Source organism: Emydura macquarii, unplaced genomic scaffold, assembly GCF_026122565.2.
Source record: "Emydura macquarii macquarii isolate MOO-44397 ecotype Brisbane River unplaced genomic scaffold, CSIRO-AGI_Emac_v2 contig_746, whole genome shotgun sequence".
NCBI classification, from domain to species: Eukaryota; Metazoa; Chordata; order Testudines; family Chelidae; genus Emydura; species Emydura macquarii.
Genome location: NW_027130883.1, coordinates 629,288 through 647,201, shown reverse-complemented (window position 1 = coordinate 647,201; position 17,914 = coordinate 629,288). Strand labels below are relative to the sequence as shown.

Here is a 17,914-nt window from a genome sequence, read left to right as displayed (position 1 = left end):
TACATGGATGAGTTTGATATAAGAATTTGTAACTGGGTGGCTTGTCCTTTAAGGCCAAGGGCCAGCCAACCCTGATTACGAAGGAGACACACTGAGCAGGAATAACCTGCTTCCCCTGGAAGAGCAGCAGGATGAAGATGGGGGGCTGGCCCTGCAGAGAGAGCTCTCAAGGAGAGCCAAGAGGACTGAAGGGCCTGCCGGGAGTGAATAGGCTCCAGCAGGGAAACCAGAAACATGAGGAGCATGACTACAGGCTGGAAAAGCCTCGGACTGACCTGGTCTGGAGAAAAATGGATGGACTTGAAAGCTTTATTTTGAATGTTTGCTAATGGAATAAGCCAGACCCCAAGGAGGTCAGTTGTTATTTGACATGTCTAGTGAGCTATAGAGGAATCCAAGAGGGGACGCTGAGAGAGCAGCACCACAAGGGGGCACTAGAGGTAGCCAAACACAAAACAAATAAATGTATAGAATAGAATAAAATCTCTTCTGTCCATGAGAATCTGGAGGACTTACCATGATGATCCCCTGTTTCTTCTGCAGCAGGGTGAGTGTGATCCCGTACACCTGGACGGACACCAGCTTGGCCACGGAGACGTTCCCGCTGCCCCAGGCTTCTTTCTCTACGCTGACCGTGAATGGTGTAAGGTGGCTGGCATTGGTGCAGGTCTTGGCCAGGATGTAGGTGCAGGTGCCTTGGAAGTCAAAGGGGACTCCGTCGAAAGAGAGGTAGTGCGGATGGCCAGAGGCAGAGCAGGTTGCGGATCCAAATGGATGACATTTCTGGACACCTTCCACCACCCCGCATTCTTCACCAGCACTGCAGGAGAACGCCTTACATTCAACCACCCCACCAGCCTGACACACGCACTGCTCCTCGCATGAACCTCTCGGATGGAAGGTCTTCCCGACCTGGTAGTAAAGTCCCCTGTGGAGGCATCCGCACTGGGAAATGGGGACGCAGCTGTCGCCACTGAGAACAAAGCCGTCGTCACACTCGCAGCCTTCCTTACACTGGGATGTGCATTGAATCGGGTTGTAGAGGGTGCTGCATGTCAGATCACAGCCGCTGCTGCAGAATTCGTAGTGACTGTTCAGGGGACAGGATGGAGCTGTAATTAGAACAAAGAGTTAGCTCATGGTGTGTTAGCAATGTGCAAAATGAAGCATTATAGAAGAGGCAATTTCATTCAAGATACTAATATTCTATTTCCTTGGTTTGGTTAATTAATGAAAGACACCATCTGTAATACAGTTCCAGGTCTACTGAACTGGCTGCCTCAGAGAGGCCAGGCAATGGGATACAGACAATCTCTCTCCTAGGTGAGGCTTCCAATACATTTCATTGTTTCACTACTAGCGTTTTTAATCCAGTTCAGTAGTGGTTAAAATTCATTCCCAGGACACGGCTTGTGTGGAATGAGTTGATGGGTTCTCAGCCCAGTTCCTAATCAACAAACATCCCAATTAGTAAGCCACCCTGAGCCCCTCTCTGATTACATCCCCATCTGAGAAGGGAAGCGAAGGACTGGCCAGGCCATGGAGAACACACGACATCCATGAACCGTGTTTTTCTGTCCCCGGTTTCAGCTGCCAAGGCCACGAGCAGTGCTGAGCCCAGCCTGTTGAGAGGGACCTTTGTCTCTTAAAACTGTTCTGCAGTCTTTAGATCCACATCTACCAGCCAAGAGGAATTAACGATCCCCGTGGGGCAGGCAGTGGTGAAAACGAGGGACTCACAGCAGAATTTCGTTGTCCTCCATGGATAGATCATAGCTCCTGCTTCCTGACATGCCTCGGCATAGCCAGCAATGGCCTGGCAGACGTTACTGTCCCGCCCACTGAGGACGCAATAGCCGTACACGCAGTCAACAAAGTATCCCTCGGGGTCCACTTTGCTGTGACATCCTCTGAAGGGGCCGCTCTTGTGTAGGATGAGCCCACACTGCCCTCTGCTACCTCGCTGTTGTTTTTCAATAGCCTCTAGACTTGCACACGGTGGTTTCGTTACTGCAGAGCATCCCGGGAGGTCTCCCACTTTCCAGCTCTGGCCAAAGCTGCTGGGGTTCGGTGCCAGCGTGCCATCCCTCATGAGCAAGTCGTCCTCCCTATCACCGTTGAAGTTACCACACAGACCACACACGGCGCCCGCGTAGGTGACTGGCAGAGTGACCGTGGTGCGTCCTGACCACCCGGCAAAGGTAACGGTGAGTCCAAAGTCTGTCTGGATCACCGTGGCCCAGCCCTTTCTATACGCAGTGATTTTGTTATCATCGAGGTTGAAGGGAAGGTTAATCAGGAACCGGTTCACCTGTAAAAGCAAGACACACAGGATATTAAACATTGCTCGTTCTGGTGGAATCTTAGCTACTGGCACAAAATTCTGGCCCATGATTATTATAATAAACTACTGCTACTGAAATCTTCATCCAGGCTGGCCTGCTCCCTCCTTGGTGGCCAGCCAAATCCCAGATCTCCAGACTGGGCAGGAGCTCCCAACCAGACCTTCCTTCTCTCTGGCCTTGGCTATTGCATCCATTGTATGCGGGAACCTGGGGAGCTGGGGCTCAGGTAGGACAGAGAGGAGGGAACTGCTAGTGACATCTTCTCACACATATGAATCATAACCACATCACCCCAATCCCTGAACTTCTCCATTGGTCCCCCATTCACATAAGAATCCACTTAACATTTGCCCTGTTTTTCAAAACCCTTCCACGCACGTTCTGTAACCCACTCCTGATCACACAGGCGACATTCCAGAAGTGTTTAGAGAGTAGAGAGGATTTCTGAAACTCACCATGATTTTGCCAGGGAATTGATTGCTGACCCTGATGTCAATCTCATACACCTTGATCTGCACAGGAGCAGTGTTGCTTTCCTGGAAGTAGACCTCAAAGTCCAGCAGTCCCTCAGCCTTCTTACACAGGGCCGTGAGTTGGTAGCGGCAGGTGCCTTGGAAGTCGTATCTCTGTCCATCAAAGGTGACGTGGTGCAGATTCCTTGTCACAGAGCAGGTGCCGTAGCTGGTGGGGTAACAGCCCCGCACGCCGTTCACTAGCCCGCATCTCTCTGAAGGTTTGCATGTAGCAGCCACGCATTGGACTTGCCTAGTGGCTGCGTTGCATATGCACCGTCTCCCACATGCCTCGTCGACCCAGAAGCTCTCACTGGGGGCATAGGGGCGCCCTTCAAACAGGCACCCACAGCTGCCCTGGGGTATGCATTTCCCCTGGCTCAGCACAAAACCATCCCTGCACTGGCAGCTTTCCACGCAGGGGTCTTGGCAGCTGCTGGGTGCTGACTGGTCCCCACACGTGGCCGGGCAGGCCGTTCCGCACAGCTGGTACTGGCTCTTCTCCAGGGGGCACTCCATGGCTGGGGAGAGAAGGACCCACAATTTAGCAGCAAGTTCTCTCCATGCCAAAGCATTATTTAAAATAGACACAAAGGGCTGTATCTTGTGGGGCTCTGAGAGTCCTCGAGTCCCAGGGACCTCAACAGGGGCAGAGGGTGCTCAGCATGTTGCAGGAGGTTCTTAGCACTTTACAGGAGGAGGCCATAGTAGAAAGAGTGACTTAAAAACTGGAATCATCTTAGCCCAACCTCTCCTATGTCATCAGTGGACATTAGATACTCCAAGTGACAGGATGTGATGAAGTGGGAATTTTATGTACTATTTTTATAACCCTATGTGCGCCTCAGTTTCCCCATATGCCATTGTTGGTACCCAGTGGATGCAAAAAGACTGTTTGCTCTCAGGGCTAAGAGACATAGGCCTGAATGTCATTAAAAAGGACTGGCCGAGGTGCACCAAAGGAGAATCCGAGAACAGAACGGCAAATCCAGTCATCAGGACACTGACAGCTAGTAATGAACGACCCTGGGGCGGGTGGATTGCCCCACCTCTCGGCAGGGAAGTGGAGCAAAACTACCCCAGCTCCAGAACAAAGGACTGGGAAGTCTGAGGTGGGGAAAATAAAGGGTTGGCAGCTGGCAGGAGTTGGGGCTCTGACCTGGAGTCTAACCAAAAAGGTCAGAAGCCTGAAGCCTGGTCACAGTTAGTTCGAAGTGAGCTGCCTTACGGCGACTTCTCTCTATCAGCGTCTACACAAAAACGTAGCTCCCACCTCTGTAACTCACCCACTACACTGACTTAATTCTGCCTCCACGAGAGGCGCAGCGCTTAGTCGGACGTATTGAGGTCAGCCTGGTGTCAGTGTAGACGCTGCATTGCTTAGATCGACTTTTGCTGCCTTTCAGAAGCTGTCCCACTTGCTGACAGTTAAAATGGTGCAAGCGCCGCTGGGTGAGGACATGCACCGCCGACACGGGGAGCATCGTGTGGATGTGTGAAACCAATTCAATTACTGCGGTGGCTGTACGTTGATATAACAAGTCTACAACACAACATTCTGCAGGCACCTGAACAACATCACAGACAGACAAGACCAGACCTGTGCTGTGGGTATAATAGAACCCAAGTGTCCCGATTTCCCAACCACTGCTCAAACCCAAACGCCCTTCCAAAGTCAGGACTGGAACCCGAGAATCATAGACTTTTGCATAAAAAGCAGCACTCACGGCATCTGGCCAGCTGTCTCCATTCCCCAATCCTGACCCCCTCCAGCTGGCAGGCATCCGCGTAGGCCTTCAGGGCCTCACACAGGGCATTTCTGTAGCCGTCGTTGTGGCACAGGTCGTACACGCAGTTGTCCAAGTAGACTGTAGGATCCACCTTGGCGTGGCACCGGCTGAAGGGCCCATCGGAGACCTTGCTTATCAGGCCGCACGAGGCCTCCTCCTTGTACTTTCTGGCTATGCTGGCAGCGCAGGGCCTGCAACCTCCAATGCAATCGTGCCAGCAAAACTGATCCTCATCTTCCACTGCCCAGCTTGCCCCCAGGGCGGAGACACTGGGAGCCAAGGCCCCGGCCGGGGTCCGGAAGTCATCAGAGGGATCTCCGTTGTAGTTGCCACACAGGCCACACAGTCTGTCCAAGAAGACCCCGGGGACGGTGATCCTCAGGTGGTTGTTCCAGTCATAGGACACCCTGAGGTTGAAGTTGGTGCGGAGGATGAGGGAGGTGCCGCTCTGATAGAGCCGAAGCGCCCCGTTGTTCACGGAGATGGGTAAGTGGGCCCTGGTGTTATCCACCTTCGCAATGAGAAAGAAAGGGCAAAGGTCACAATCGGGTGCACAGGTCTGTCATTTACAGAGTGACCTCTTCTCAGATATAGTTTTTCACTAGTATTTGTAGAGCCCTGCAAATCTGTCGCTAGCCACTTTATATCCATGGACTACGTTGGTGGATCGCAGATCAAACGTGGATACAAAATTTTTATCTGTGCAAGGTTCTAAGTATTTGACTATTCTCCAAAATGGAAACGTATTCAGGAGATGGGTCCTCTTCAATGCAGTTTTGATTGAAATCTGCCTGGTTTCTAAGACTGACCTGAAGCCAGGACTCCATTCTCCATCATAGAAAATTTAGTAATTTTGGGGGTTTGTTCCAGATTGGAATGAAACTAATTTTCACATTATTGAAATCCTCTCCCACTTTCTCAGCCAGCTCGATCTAGCAACATGCTACAATCTAATTGTGGTTCAGATTTCGGTCCAGATGCACTGAAAATTGTGAATTGGGTCCATTGCTACTCACTGGAATTTTTCCAAACGGTTCCAGTGTTGGATCCCTGGTTTCAGCGTAGCCCATTGTGGACGAAAGGGCTGCCAATACGAATCGCTGAGAACTGCTATAGACGATGGGAACTGCATTACTTAGAGCCATTAGGGAGCAGCTCCACTGGGAGAGGGGTTAAGTTGGTGACAGCTGTTAGCAGCATCACTTTAGGGGCAAAAGGTCTCAAGGAGCTGTCTCCAACGTTCTAGGGCCCCTGAGATACCTCAGGTTGGAGGCGGCTCTGCCCCACCTAGATGTGCCTCAGAGTTTCCCCATATCTTACAGCTCAGGCAACGTCCTCCCAGATCCAGAAGTGGGGCTTCTCCTCAGATGGGATTTCAGAGGAATCTCGTTACATTAGAAACTACCAGGGAAGTAGCAGAAGGATGGACTCAGTGGAGCTGGGATTTGCCTAGAGTAGCTAGGGTGATGGTCCTGTTCTTGCATGATGGGCTGGGGAGATGTATTGGCCAAAGTGCTCAGGTCTATCTTGCGTGTAGATCCCATGTGCTTGTGACAGAGCTGACAGCTCCCACCCTGAGCCACACACCCTGCTCCTCTCAGCACAGCACCCTCTAGCGTCATGCTGGGGAACTGCTGGGCTTTGAGTTCAATGCTAACTCTGGAGAAAGTTCCTGTCACTGAGACACCTACACCTCTAAATATAGTGCAGTGCAACAGTGCTGATACATGGGAGACAGCACTGATCTGGTGGCAGCGCTCCCCTTACTAAATCAACGGTACTACCCACTACAACATCTTGCAATCCTTTTTTCCAAGTACTGACAACGCCGGACATTGTCTAGCTTGTAATTCAATGGGGAGGTGGAGGCCGCAGGTTCCTGCCCTCTATTTAACAAAGCTCACAGGTGTGCGCCCAGCACTCACCCACACAAAGCCGACCTTAGCCCTGGCCGCTGTGACGGTGACTCCATCCACCTGGACTGTCACCGACACAACGTAGGAGACCTGTGTGTTCCCCCTGTTCTCACTCTTGGCCGTGACATGGAAGGAGGGCAGGCTGGAGTCAGCCCTGCAGGTCTTGGCCACCGTGTAGTTGCAGGTGCCGTGGAAATCATACGCCCGTCCATCGAAGGTGCGGTAATGCAAGTAACCCCCAGTCCAGCACGTGGCCTGAGAGATTGGCACGCACTCTGGCTGCCCATTTATCATCTTGCAAACAGTTCCTTCTCTGCAACGGACCACACTGCAGGATGGCTTTGGAATAACTAGCAGGGAAAGACAATAGAAAGACAAGAAACACCAGATTAATCAGTTATGTGAAGAGCAGAGGGGGAGGGTGGTGTGAAAATCGGGATGAAATTTAGTGTTATTGGAATCCTTCTTCTAAAAATAGCTTGTTTGTGAAATGGACCGAATGATCGATCTATCCATCCATCCATTCCATACACACTTCACAGGCGCCCTTCAGAAATCTCTCACACGTTCCCTGCTGGGGGAAGCCCTGCCTGGGTGAGATCTTTCCTGGCGTAGAGCCAGCAGAGCCGTCTCCTATGTTTCCGTCCCCACAACATCCAGTGCAGGTGATGCAGTACTGAGGGGCATGTTGCGGGCAGCATGGAGCCAGCGAAGGAGAGTGGCTGGGCTGTGATGGGCTCGGACGGTGCCCAGCTGACTGATGGCTCCTATCGGGTCATTGCCAGCGGGCTCCATGTAGAGCAGCCCCCAGGTTTTAATCAGCTCCCTGGCAGTGCACAGCAGAATTCTGTATTACAGCTCAGAGTTACAGGCTAAATAAAGGGGGTGAGAGAGTGAAAAGGAAACAAACACGACGACTTTACTGACACCTGTGCAATAACCCCTCAGGCACGTCGCCATCAGTGACTGTCCCTCACCTGTCCTGATGCAGGTCATGACACCGTCTCTGATCCGGCAGGTTTCTCCTTTGGAACAGCTGTGGTCTTCGCAGATCACCCCTCGGGCGGGAACGCAGCTGCAGCTTTGCTGGCACTCGTTGGTCAGGACCGTCTCACCGGGCTGACGGGACGTTTGGAAAAGGGGAAATAACGCAGCGTGACTGGGAACGGTTATTTCTGGTCATTTCTGGCAGTGCTAAACCCAGAGCTGTGGGGCGAGGTGTGTGAAAAAGTATCGTGTCATAATGTGATTTCTGTCTCATGGGCTAGGAACTGAGCTGAGGGCCAGGAACAACCCCTAGGTTCTGTCCCCCCATCTGCTCCTGACTCCTTGTGCGGCCTTGAGCAAGTCACTGCCTTTCTATGCATCTCCGTTTCCCCAAAACTGGCAAAATGCATTTAATCTTCTTGCCTTTTCTGGACCCTTGGGTATTGGGTCCTTGCAGGGCGGGGATGCCAGGCCGGATGCGCCAATGCTCTGACCACTATAGCCAACCCTATTCCTGAGTAGTCCTAAATGGAGGATTTAAGAGGTGTAGAGCAAAAATTAGATCCGATCCAGACTGCTCGGGGCAGTACCTTGTAGTATCTCCCGTGCTCGAAGCAGCCGCAGTTCTCCACAGTCACACAGCCCTGGCCATCGAAGAAGCCCCTGTCGCACTGGCAGCCTTCGGCACAGGTCTCCGGACAGTCCACGATGTCTCCAGCACAGGTGCTGGTGCAGAGTTCACTGCAGACCTTGTAGTGACTGTTGACCGGGCAGCTCATAGCTTAAATAGAGATAAAAATAATTAGTAGCTGGACAGATCTCATGCCACAGGTTAGAGGGACAGAGACAAGCGAGAGGAGAACAGCACAGAAAGGAGAGGACAAGGACATCTGAGGTTGTTGGTTCACACCCAGAAGAGTCTCGAAGAATCCCAGGAATCTAGAGTTCTGTGCCCATAAATGTGGTCTCCCTCTCCCCGCTTGTCCCCCAGCCAGTGCACCTTGGATATCTGAGCTCCATCAATATCAGGGCACTTACGGCAGAAGGAGCGGCTCCTCCAGGGCTGGATGGTGACCCCGGCCTCTTGACAGGCCGTCACGTAGCTGTGGATGCTCTGGCACAAGATCTCAGTGTCTCCCCTGGCCAGGCACACATCATAGAGGCAGTTGCTCAGATACACGCTGGGGCTGACCGTGGCATGGCAGGTGGCAAATGGGCCATCGGGGTCTGTGAGCAGCCCACAGGAGTTGCGCCCTTTGAAGACGTCCTTCTTCTTCTCCTCGCAAACAGGACAGCTGTTCCCAGCACATCCGTCTACACAGGACGTGCCTGGGATCTGGGCTTCCCAAGCAGAGCCAAATGCTGCCGCATTAGACGCTGGCCTGCCATTGGGGAGCAGGAACTTGCCATCCTGCCGTCCACTGTAGTGCCCGCACAGACCACATGTGTGGCCCTGGTATCTCTGCGGAACCGTGACTCTGGCCTGGTAAACCAGGTCATAACTCACAGTGAGGCCAAAGTCGGTTTGCACCAGGATGTTAGTACCGTGCTGATAGGCTTGGAGCCGCCTGTTGGCTGTGATCACAGGGAGGTTGTGGGACACCCCATCCACCTGGAAGAGACAGAGCATTCCTGTGTGAGCAGGGGGGAGCAGACACTGGACAAGGGGTGGGACAATGAGTTTTCATAAATCGGCTCTTGCTCTCCCCATGGAGTAAATCCAGAATGACCCATGACTTCAGATTTCACTTTGGAATGACTTGTCCTCATCTTCCAAGCTTTTGACATTGTTACCCTGGCCTACATTTCTTCTCTCATCTCCCTATCCCTCCACATGCCTCCCGATCCTCTCTCTTTTCCATCCCTGTCTTCTCCACCAATGTTTGGCCACCTCCTTGTCACGGCAACTCCTGAACTCAAAGTAGTCTCCCACTGCTTTTCCATCTCCCTCTCTCTCCGAAAACCCACTTTTCTCATGAATCCTTCTCCATTCACCACTTCCCTTCCTCTCCTATCCGGACCAATTCTATATGTCAGGTTCACTTTGTTCCAAATTAAACTATAGGCTTCTCAAGGGAATTGACCATGGGACAGATTCTTGAACAGAATGGCCAGTGGAATTACCATGGGGAGGAATTTCATCCCATGTTTGTAAAATATGAGGTATGTATGGGAGGGAGGGGGGGTTCCCAAATAATTATTATTCATAAATATGGGCTGTGAATCAAGAGGAGAGGAAGAAAAGATGCAGCTGAGTTACAAAATACTCAGCTTGCCGAACAGAGGCTCTCACATAGCAACATTCATGAGTAATGCTTTCCATCATCTCCAGTTGACTGGGAGGCTCTGTCCCATCCTGGTAGAGGATGACCTGGCCTCCGATATTTATACCTTTGTCCCCTCTTGGCTGGACTGCACCAAGTGACATACGTGGGCAAAGAGTCTTCAGTTCTTAGGAAACTCCAGCTGGTGCAAAGCGCTGGAATTTATCTCCTCGGCAGCGCGGTCTACTGTGAACGCATCAGACCTGTCCTCTACTCCTTACCCTGGCTGCCCACAGAACATCAAATCCCACTCAAGGTCTCAGTCCTTATCTTCAAGATGCTCAACTGCCTTCCAACAAGAGACACCATGGAATTAATTGAATCAATTTCCATGATGAAAACTCTTGTTCCAAAGCTTCTCCAGGCTCGCCCAACACCTTTGCCGACATCACCATAGCCTGCCTGGGATGGGGGGGCTCACCCCATATCGGTTCTGAAAGGGTGAAGGAAGCTGGGAATGGAGCCAATTAGTGTGACAGGCCACACTCGAGGGGATTGGACTGGAGGAGCAACCTCTGATTGGAGGATGAAGTTCAGCTGAGCAGGTGTGGGCTGGGCTATTATAAAGCCAGGAAGCTGGCAACAGAGAGGGAGGCAGTGAGGAAGTCTGCAGCACCCTCTCTGTGTTAGAGAGGAAAGAGAGAACCCAGGGAAGGAGTGGGAGCCTGGCCCAGAGGGAAGTACATACCCAGAAGAGAGAAGGGTGGAGAAGAAAGCTTGTGGGAGGCAGAGGAAGCAGCCCAGGGAGACAGCCGCAAGGCTGAGCAGACCTTGGCTGCATGCTGTAGAGTCCCTGGGCCAGATCCCAGAGTAGTGGGCAGGCCTGGGTTCCACTACCAGCCACTGGCAGAGCGGCATTGCCTGTCCAGCGGGTCCAGTGAGACTCTAGACCCCAGAAGGGGAAACCACATAGTGAACTGGCCAGAGGACGAGTCAGGAAGAGGAAGCTGCAGCTCCTGGAGCGAGAGAGGGGGCCCCAGAGTGAGAGACAGGATAACGAGAGGAGAGACCACAAGGGGAGGTGTTGGACCTGGAAGAGAGCTAATCCCCAGAACAACCAGAAGGAGGCGCCACCTGCAGTGAGTAGAGCACCCCGTTATGCTGCTGCAATGGACACTTTCCCAGCAATCATGACATCCGTGACAAGCTTAATACCAAACTCTCAGCGGCCATAAAGGTGATCAGATTTACTGTTGGTGACCAGAGTCATTGATGTTGATGGCTGGCGCTTTCAGGGACCAGTTGGGTTTTATCTTATACAAGATGTAATCCCACCAGTCATTTCCTCTGGGAGGACTTTAATTCAAGGAGATGTGGCTATTTGGTACAAACGAGGGTAGTCAGGTCCCCACCATCATCTAAAATCATTCAGGTATTCAAGTGCTGCCTATCCTTGAAGTAGAGGGTACGTTAAAGATTGATTTAAGCTCCGGGATGAAGACGGTGGTCAACAGCTTTGCTCCTCTAGCACAAGTGGACTTTCTACAAATGGGAAAGGACTGCCCAGGATGGAGTACTGCAGAAAGGGCTCTGGGGTTCTGGTGGATCACAGACTAAATACGAGTCAACAGTGTAACACTGTTGCAAAAAAAAGCAAACATCATTCAGGGATGTATTAACAGGAGTGTCGTAAGCAAGACAGGAGAAATAATTCTTCCGCTCTACTCGACGCTGATAAGGCCTCAACTGGAGTATTGTGCCACATTTCAAGAAAGAGGTGGAAAATTTGGAGAAAGCCCAGAGGAGAGCAACATAAAATGATGGAAGGTCTAGAAAACATGACGTATGAGGAAAGATTGAAAAAAAATGAGTTTGTTTAGTCTGGAGAAGAGAAGACTGAGGGGGACATGATGACAGTTTTCATGTCCATAAAAGGCTGTTAAAAGGAGGAGGCTGAAAAATTGTTCTCCTTAATCTCTGAGGATAGGACAAGATGCAATGGACTGGAATTGCAACAAGGGAGGTTTAAGATGGACATTAGGAAAAAACTTCCTCGCTGTCTGGTTGGTTAAGCACTAGATTAACTTGCCTAGGGCAGCTCTGGAATCTCCATCACTGAAGGTTTTTAAGAGAAGATTAGACAGACGCCTCTCAGGAGTAGTTATTATGTAGTCCTGCCTGAGTGCAGGGGACTGGACCAGATGACCGACTGTGGTCCCTTCCAGTCCAACACTTCTATGATTCTGTGATTAAGATTAATGCTCATCTGTCCAGAAAACAGAGCTTTCTTGGAAGCCATCCCAAGCCTGAGGAATGAACACTCACCGGAAAGAAGGACCAGCACAAACCCCACCACCTTCTGCTCGAAGTGCAAGGCACCAAGTGCATTTCTATGAACTTGCCTTCTCCACATCTTTATACACCAGCATGTGTGTGTGTGATACACACACACACACACACACACACACACACACACACACACACACACACACACAATATGAAAAATTCTGCTGGGTACACCACTCCCCCTGGGGAAAGGATTCAAGAACAAATGTGATCGATGTTAATCAAGTTGCTTAATGCATTGCCAGAAGATGCTCAGATACTATGGTGATACGTGGGTGAATTGAATAGAACAGAATCTCTTCTGTCCATGTGGGATGAAGAAAGATCTAAATGAGAATATGGAGAAGGACTAACCATGATGAGCCCCTGTTTCTTCTGCAGCAGGGTGAGCGTGATTCCGTACACCTGGATGGACACCAGGTTGGCCATGGAGGTGTTCCCGCTGCCCCAGGCTTCTTTCTCTACATTGATGGTGAACGCTGTAAGGTGCCTGGCATCGGTGCAGGTCTTCGCCAGGATATAGGTGCAGGTGCCTTGGAAGTCAAAGGACACCCCATCGAAAGAGAGGTAGTGAGAATGCCCAGTGGCAGAACAGGTCGCAGATCCAAATGGATGGCATTTCTGGATTCCATCCACCACCCTGCATTGCTCACCAGCACCACAGGAGAATGCCTTACACACAACCTCCCCACCAGCCTGACACACGCACTGCTCCTTGCACGAACTGCTTGGGTGGAAGGTCTCCCCAGCCTGGTAGTAAAGTCCCCTGTGGAGGCATCCGCACTGGGAAATGGGGACGCAGCTGTCGCCACTGAGAACAAAGCCGTCGTCACACTCGCAGCCTTCCTTACACTGGGATGTGCATTGCACCGGGGCATAGAGGGTGCTGCATGTCAGATCACAGCTGCTGCTGCATAATTCGTAGTGACTGTTCAGGGGACAGGATGGAGCTGTAATTAGAACAAAGACTTGGTTCAAATAGTGCATTAACAATGTGCAAAATGAAGCATCACGAGAAGAGGCAATTTTATTACATCATCTAATGTTCTATTTCCTTGGTTTGGTTAAATAATTGAAGGCACCATCTGAAATCCAGCCCCAGGTCTGAAGGACTGGCTTCCTCAGAGAGGCCAGGGATGAGATACAGATAGATAATCTCTCTCCAAAACCTAAGATTCTAGTTTGTGTCTTGGATTCATGGTTTCACTACTAGCTTTTTGTTTTGAATCCGGGTCAGTAGTGGTTAAAATTCATTCCCAGGAAATGGCTTGTGTGAGATGAGTTTGTGGGTTCCTGGCCCAGTTCCTAAATGACAAACATCCCAATTACTAAGCCACCACCAGTCCCAGCTCAGATTATGTCCCATTCTCAACAGGGAAGCCCGGGATTGGATGGGCCATGAAATACACTACATCACTAGAAAGCATCTCTCTGGCCCCAGGTACACCACACTGACAGAGCATGTAATGGGGACAGGTCCGATGGCCACTACCTGTATTGTACCCATCCTTTGGCGAGAGGACATTTTGTAACTATGTGCTGTGGAAGATGATAAAATGTGTTTAGATCCACATCTACCAGCCAACAGGAATTAACAATCCCCGTGGGGCAGGCAGTGGTGAACACGAGGAACTCACAGCAGAATTTTGTAGTCCTCCAGGGATGAATCGTAGCTCCAGCTTCCTGACATGCCTCGGCATAGCCAGCAACGGCCTGGCAGACGTTACTGTCCCGCCCACTGAGGGCGCAATAGCCGTACACGCAGTCTAGGAAGTATCCCTCGGGGTCCACTTTGCTGTGACATTCTCTGAAGGGGCCGCTCTTGTGTAGGATGAGCCCACACTGCCCTCTGCTACCTCGCTGTTGTTTTTCAATAGCCTCTAGACTTGCGCACGGTGGTATCGTTACTGTAGAGCATCCCGGGAGGTCTCCCACTTTCCAGCTCTGGCCAAAGCTGCTGGGGTTCGGTGCCAGTGTGCCATCCCTCATGAGCAAGTCGTCCTCCCTCTCACCGTTGAAGTTGCCACACAGACCACACACGGCGCCCGCGTAGGTGACTGGCAGAGTGACCGTGGTGCGCCCTGACCACCCGGCAAAGGTAACGGTGAGTCCAAAGTCTGTCTGGATCACCGTGGCCCAGCCCTTTCTATACACAGTGATTTTGTTATCATCGAGGTTGAAAGGAAGGTTAATCAGGAAACTGTTCACCTATAAAAGCAAGACACGCGGGATATTAAACATTGCTTGCCTCTGATGGAACCTCACCCCAGCACAGAGCTCTACCCCTGATTATAATAATAATCTACCTCTCACAAAATCTTTGTCCTATCTGGTCTAATCTCCCTCTACAGCCTGCCTGAATCCCTGATATCCAGAATGGGAAGGATCCTCCAACCAGACTTTCATTTCCCTGGATTGGCTACTGCAGGTCCCTCCTCTCTGTCTTACCTGAGCCCCAGCTCCCCAAGTTCCCACATATACTGGATGTTATGGACACCTTCTCACACAGAAGAAGTGTAACCGCATTACCCCAATCCATCAGCTTCTCCACTGGCCTCCCATTCACATAAGAATCCACTTAGTTGTAGAAAGTTCATGGAAGGATTTTGAAAAACAGGGCAAATGCTAACCTCTGATCACACAGGCGACATTCCAGAAATGTTTTAGAGAGTAGAGGTGATTTCTGAAACTCACCATGATTTTGCCAGGGAATTCATTGTTGACCTTGATGTCAGTCTCATACACCTTGATCTGAACGGGAATAGTACTGTTCTCCTGGAAATAGACCTCAAAGTCCAGCAGACCCCCCGCCTTCTTACACAGGGCCGTGAGTTGGTAGCGGCAGGTGCCTTGGAAGTCGTATCTCTGTCCATCAAAGGTGACGTGGTGCAGATTCCTTGTCACAGAGCAGGTGGCGTAGCTGGTGGGGTAACAGCCCCGCACGCCGTTCACTAGCTCGCACCTCTCTGAACGTTTGCATGTAGCAGCCACGCATTGGACTTGCCTAGTGGCTGCGTTGCATATACACCGTCTCCCACATGCCTCGTCGACCCAGAAGCTCTCGTTGGGGGCATAAAGGCGCCCTTCAAACAGGCACCCACAGCTGCCCTGGGGTATGCATTTCCCCTGGCTCAGCACAAAACCATCCCTGCACTGGCAGCTTTCCACGCAGGGGTCTTGGCAGCTGCTGGGGGCTGAAGGGTCCACACACGTGGCCGGGCAGGCCGTTCCGCACAGCTGGTACTGGCTGTTCTCCAGGGGGCACTCCATGGCTGGGGAGAGAAGGACCCACAGATTTAGCAGCAAATCCTCTCCATGCCAAAGCATTATTTAAAATAAGAGAAAGGGATTTATCAGGTTGGGCGCTGATGGCTCTCCAATCCCACTGACTTCTAGAAGAGTCAAAGATGCTCCGCACGTTGCAGGAAGTGCCTGACACCTTCAAGGATCAGGCCCACAAAGGGATGATTGACTTAAAAATTGGCATAATCTCACCTAAGCCTCCCATGTGTCGTCAGTGGACGTTAGGTATTCAGAGCGAGAGCCACCTTAGAATACCATGGACAGATAGGCATAGAGATACTGTGGGTACAGTACAGCCTAGGAATCCTCAGACCCCAACCACTGCTCAAACCCCTTGGCCACCCTCCCTTCAAAGGTGAAGAATAGAACGCAGGAGCGCTGAGCCCCAGGCTCCTTGCTATAATGTTAGCATGTGAATCTGTACTCACGGCATCTGGCCAGCTGTCTCCATTCCCCAATCCTGATCCCCTCCAGCTGGCAGGCGTCCGCGTAGGCCTTCAGGGCCTCACACAAGATATTCCTGTAGCCGTCGTTGTAGCACAGATCGGACACGCAGTTGTCCAAGTAGACTGTAGGATCCACCTTGGTGTGGCATTGGCTGAAGGGCCCATCGGAGACCTTGCTTATCAGGCCACAGGAGGACTCTGCCTTGTATTTTCTGGCTATGTTGGCGTCACAGGGCCTGCAACCTCCAATGCAACTGCGCCAGCAAAACTGGTCCTCATCTTCCATCATCTGAGTTTGCTGCAGGATAATGACATCAGTATCCTCGTCCTCATCTGGGGTCCAGTAGTCATCAGAGGAGTCCCTGTTGTAGTTGCCACACAGGCCGCACAGGCTGTCGGAGAAGTCATTGGGGACGGTGACTCTCAGGTGGTTGTTCCAGTCGTAGAACACCCTGAGGTTGAAGTCGGTGCGGAGGATGAGGGAGGTGCCGCTCTGATAGAGCCGAAGTGCTCCGTTGTTGAAGGAGATGGGTAAGTGGGCCCTGGTGTTATTCACCTTCGTGGTGAGAAAGAAAGGGCAAAGGTCACAATCGAATGCACTGGTCTTTCGTTTACATTTCATTCTGACCTCTCCTCGACTTGGCAATGGGCCCCACCCCAAATTTTCAGTGAATCTGGACCCACAGGGGAACCAGAAAGATTGTAGCATGACATTAGATAGATCTGGCCAGAGAAAAATAACTCTTATGGCAAAGGATTTCAATATTGAGTTGTGTCCCAATTTAGAATAAATCCAAAAAATCGAAAAATTTTCTGGGAGGGGGAATGGAGACCTGGCTTGGAGGCAGTCCTCTTGGCAAGAAGCCAGAGAGTGAGGTCGGTAATGTGGGAGAAAACCATTGGACCGTCTCCTCAAAACCTTTTGATTTGGACAAATTGGCAAATACTAAAGAAAAACAATTTCACTGGGATTTTTCCATCCAGTTCCTGCATTCGATCCATGATTTTGGTATAGCCTGGGGTCAGGGGGCTGGGAGAGACCAGGGCTGATTCAGTCCCCTGCCACTGGTGTCCTAAACAGCTCCTTCACAGAGCCCTGAGCTCAGGCGTGTACCCAGCATGGTTCACCCCCCATCCTGAAGCCTGTCCCTTTTGTGGCGTGAGGGAGACCTTGGCACGTATCTACCTGGAATGTGCCAAGTTGCAGCCCCTATTCCGGCTCCTCCAGAACCTCCTCCTGAGGTTCCGGCTGCACTTCTCCCCACACTTCTGATCTACACGCACCCCATCCGTGGCCCCACGAAGTCGTGGGACCTCCTCATCCACCTCCTCCTCACCTTGGCCAAAGCGGCCATCTACAAAACCGGGAGACGAGGTTGGCTGAGGAGGTTCTCTGTGACTGTGGAGCCTATTTCCATTTTTCCGTCCAATCACATCTCTGAGCAGAGTTCCTCTGGGCCACGTCCGCTGACTCCTTGGCTACTTTTGAGGAGCAGTGGGCGCTATCTGGGGTTCTCTGCTCAGTGTCCCCTTCAGGTTCCCTCTGTTTAGCCCTTTGACCTTCACGCCCGTCCCTGTTTTTTCATTCATTGTTCCCCGCAATTACTTGAGTCCCGGGTTCAGTAACTTCTCCCCTTAGGCTGGGGGAGGGGCTTTTTGCTGTGGGCAGTCTTGCCTCTGCCCACCTCCTGCTACTCAAATAGTCCTGGTGTCCTAATCGGAGGGAATTGGAAAAGGCTGAGTAAACCCTGCACAGAATGGGTGGATGGGGAGTAGCCGCTGGGCTCGTTAACCAGGCACTATAAAGACTCCCAGGAAGGAAGTGCGGGGCACAAAGGGGGGGTGCAAACAGGCAGCAAAGGGAGAAGCAGGAGGGTGAGCTCCCTTGATCTGTAGCCGGAGGAGTGAGGCCCCTGGGGTTGGTAGGCTGGACGGTATATTGTTAGATAGTGGTGGGATATACGTTGTAAATAAAGAGCTCTGATGGGAGTACCAAGCTGACGTC

General features: G+C 51.5%; 1 protein-coding gene across 1 annotated transcript in view; it reads right to left on the bottom strand.

The window, feature by feature from the left end:
- Positions 1-17,914, bottom strand: part of LOC137149438 (IgGFc-binding protein-like) — a 185,650-nt gene that overhangs the window by 53,085 nt on the left and 114,651 nt on the right. The window contains exons 22-33 of the mRNA XM_067542955.1: positions 15,892-16,465; positions 14,855-15,432; positions 13,798-14,368; positions 12,515-13,110; positions 8,589-9,162; positions 8,141-8,331; positions 7,541-7,682; positions 6,573-6,913; positions 4,585-5,158; positions 2,801-3,378; positions 1,741-2,311; positions 517-1,112 (exon numbers count right to left, since the gene is read on the bottom strand). Of these exons, the coding sequence (XP_067399056.1) occupies positions 517-1,112; positions 1,741-2,311; positions 2,801-3,378; positions 4,585-5,158; positions 6,573-6,913; positions 7,541-7,682; positions 8,141-8,331; positions 8,589-9,162; positions 12,515-13,110; positions 13,798-14,368; positions 14,855-15,432; positions 15,892-16,465 (5,886 nt within the window). The remainder of the gene's footprint in view (positions 1-516; positions 1,113-1,740; positions 2,312-2,800; positions 3,379-4,584; positions 5,159-6,572; positions 6,914-7,540; positions 7,683-8,140; positions 8,332-8,588; positions 9,163-12,514; positions 13,111-13,797; positions 14,369-14,854; positions 15,433-15,891; positions 16,466-17,914) is intronic.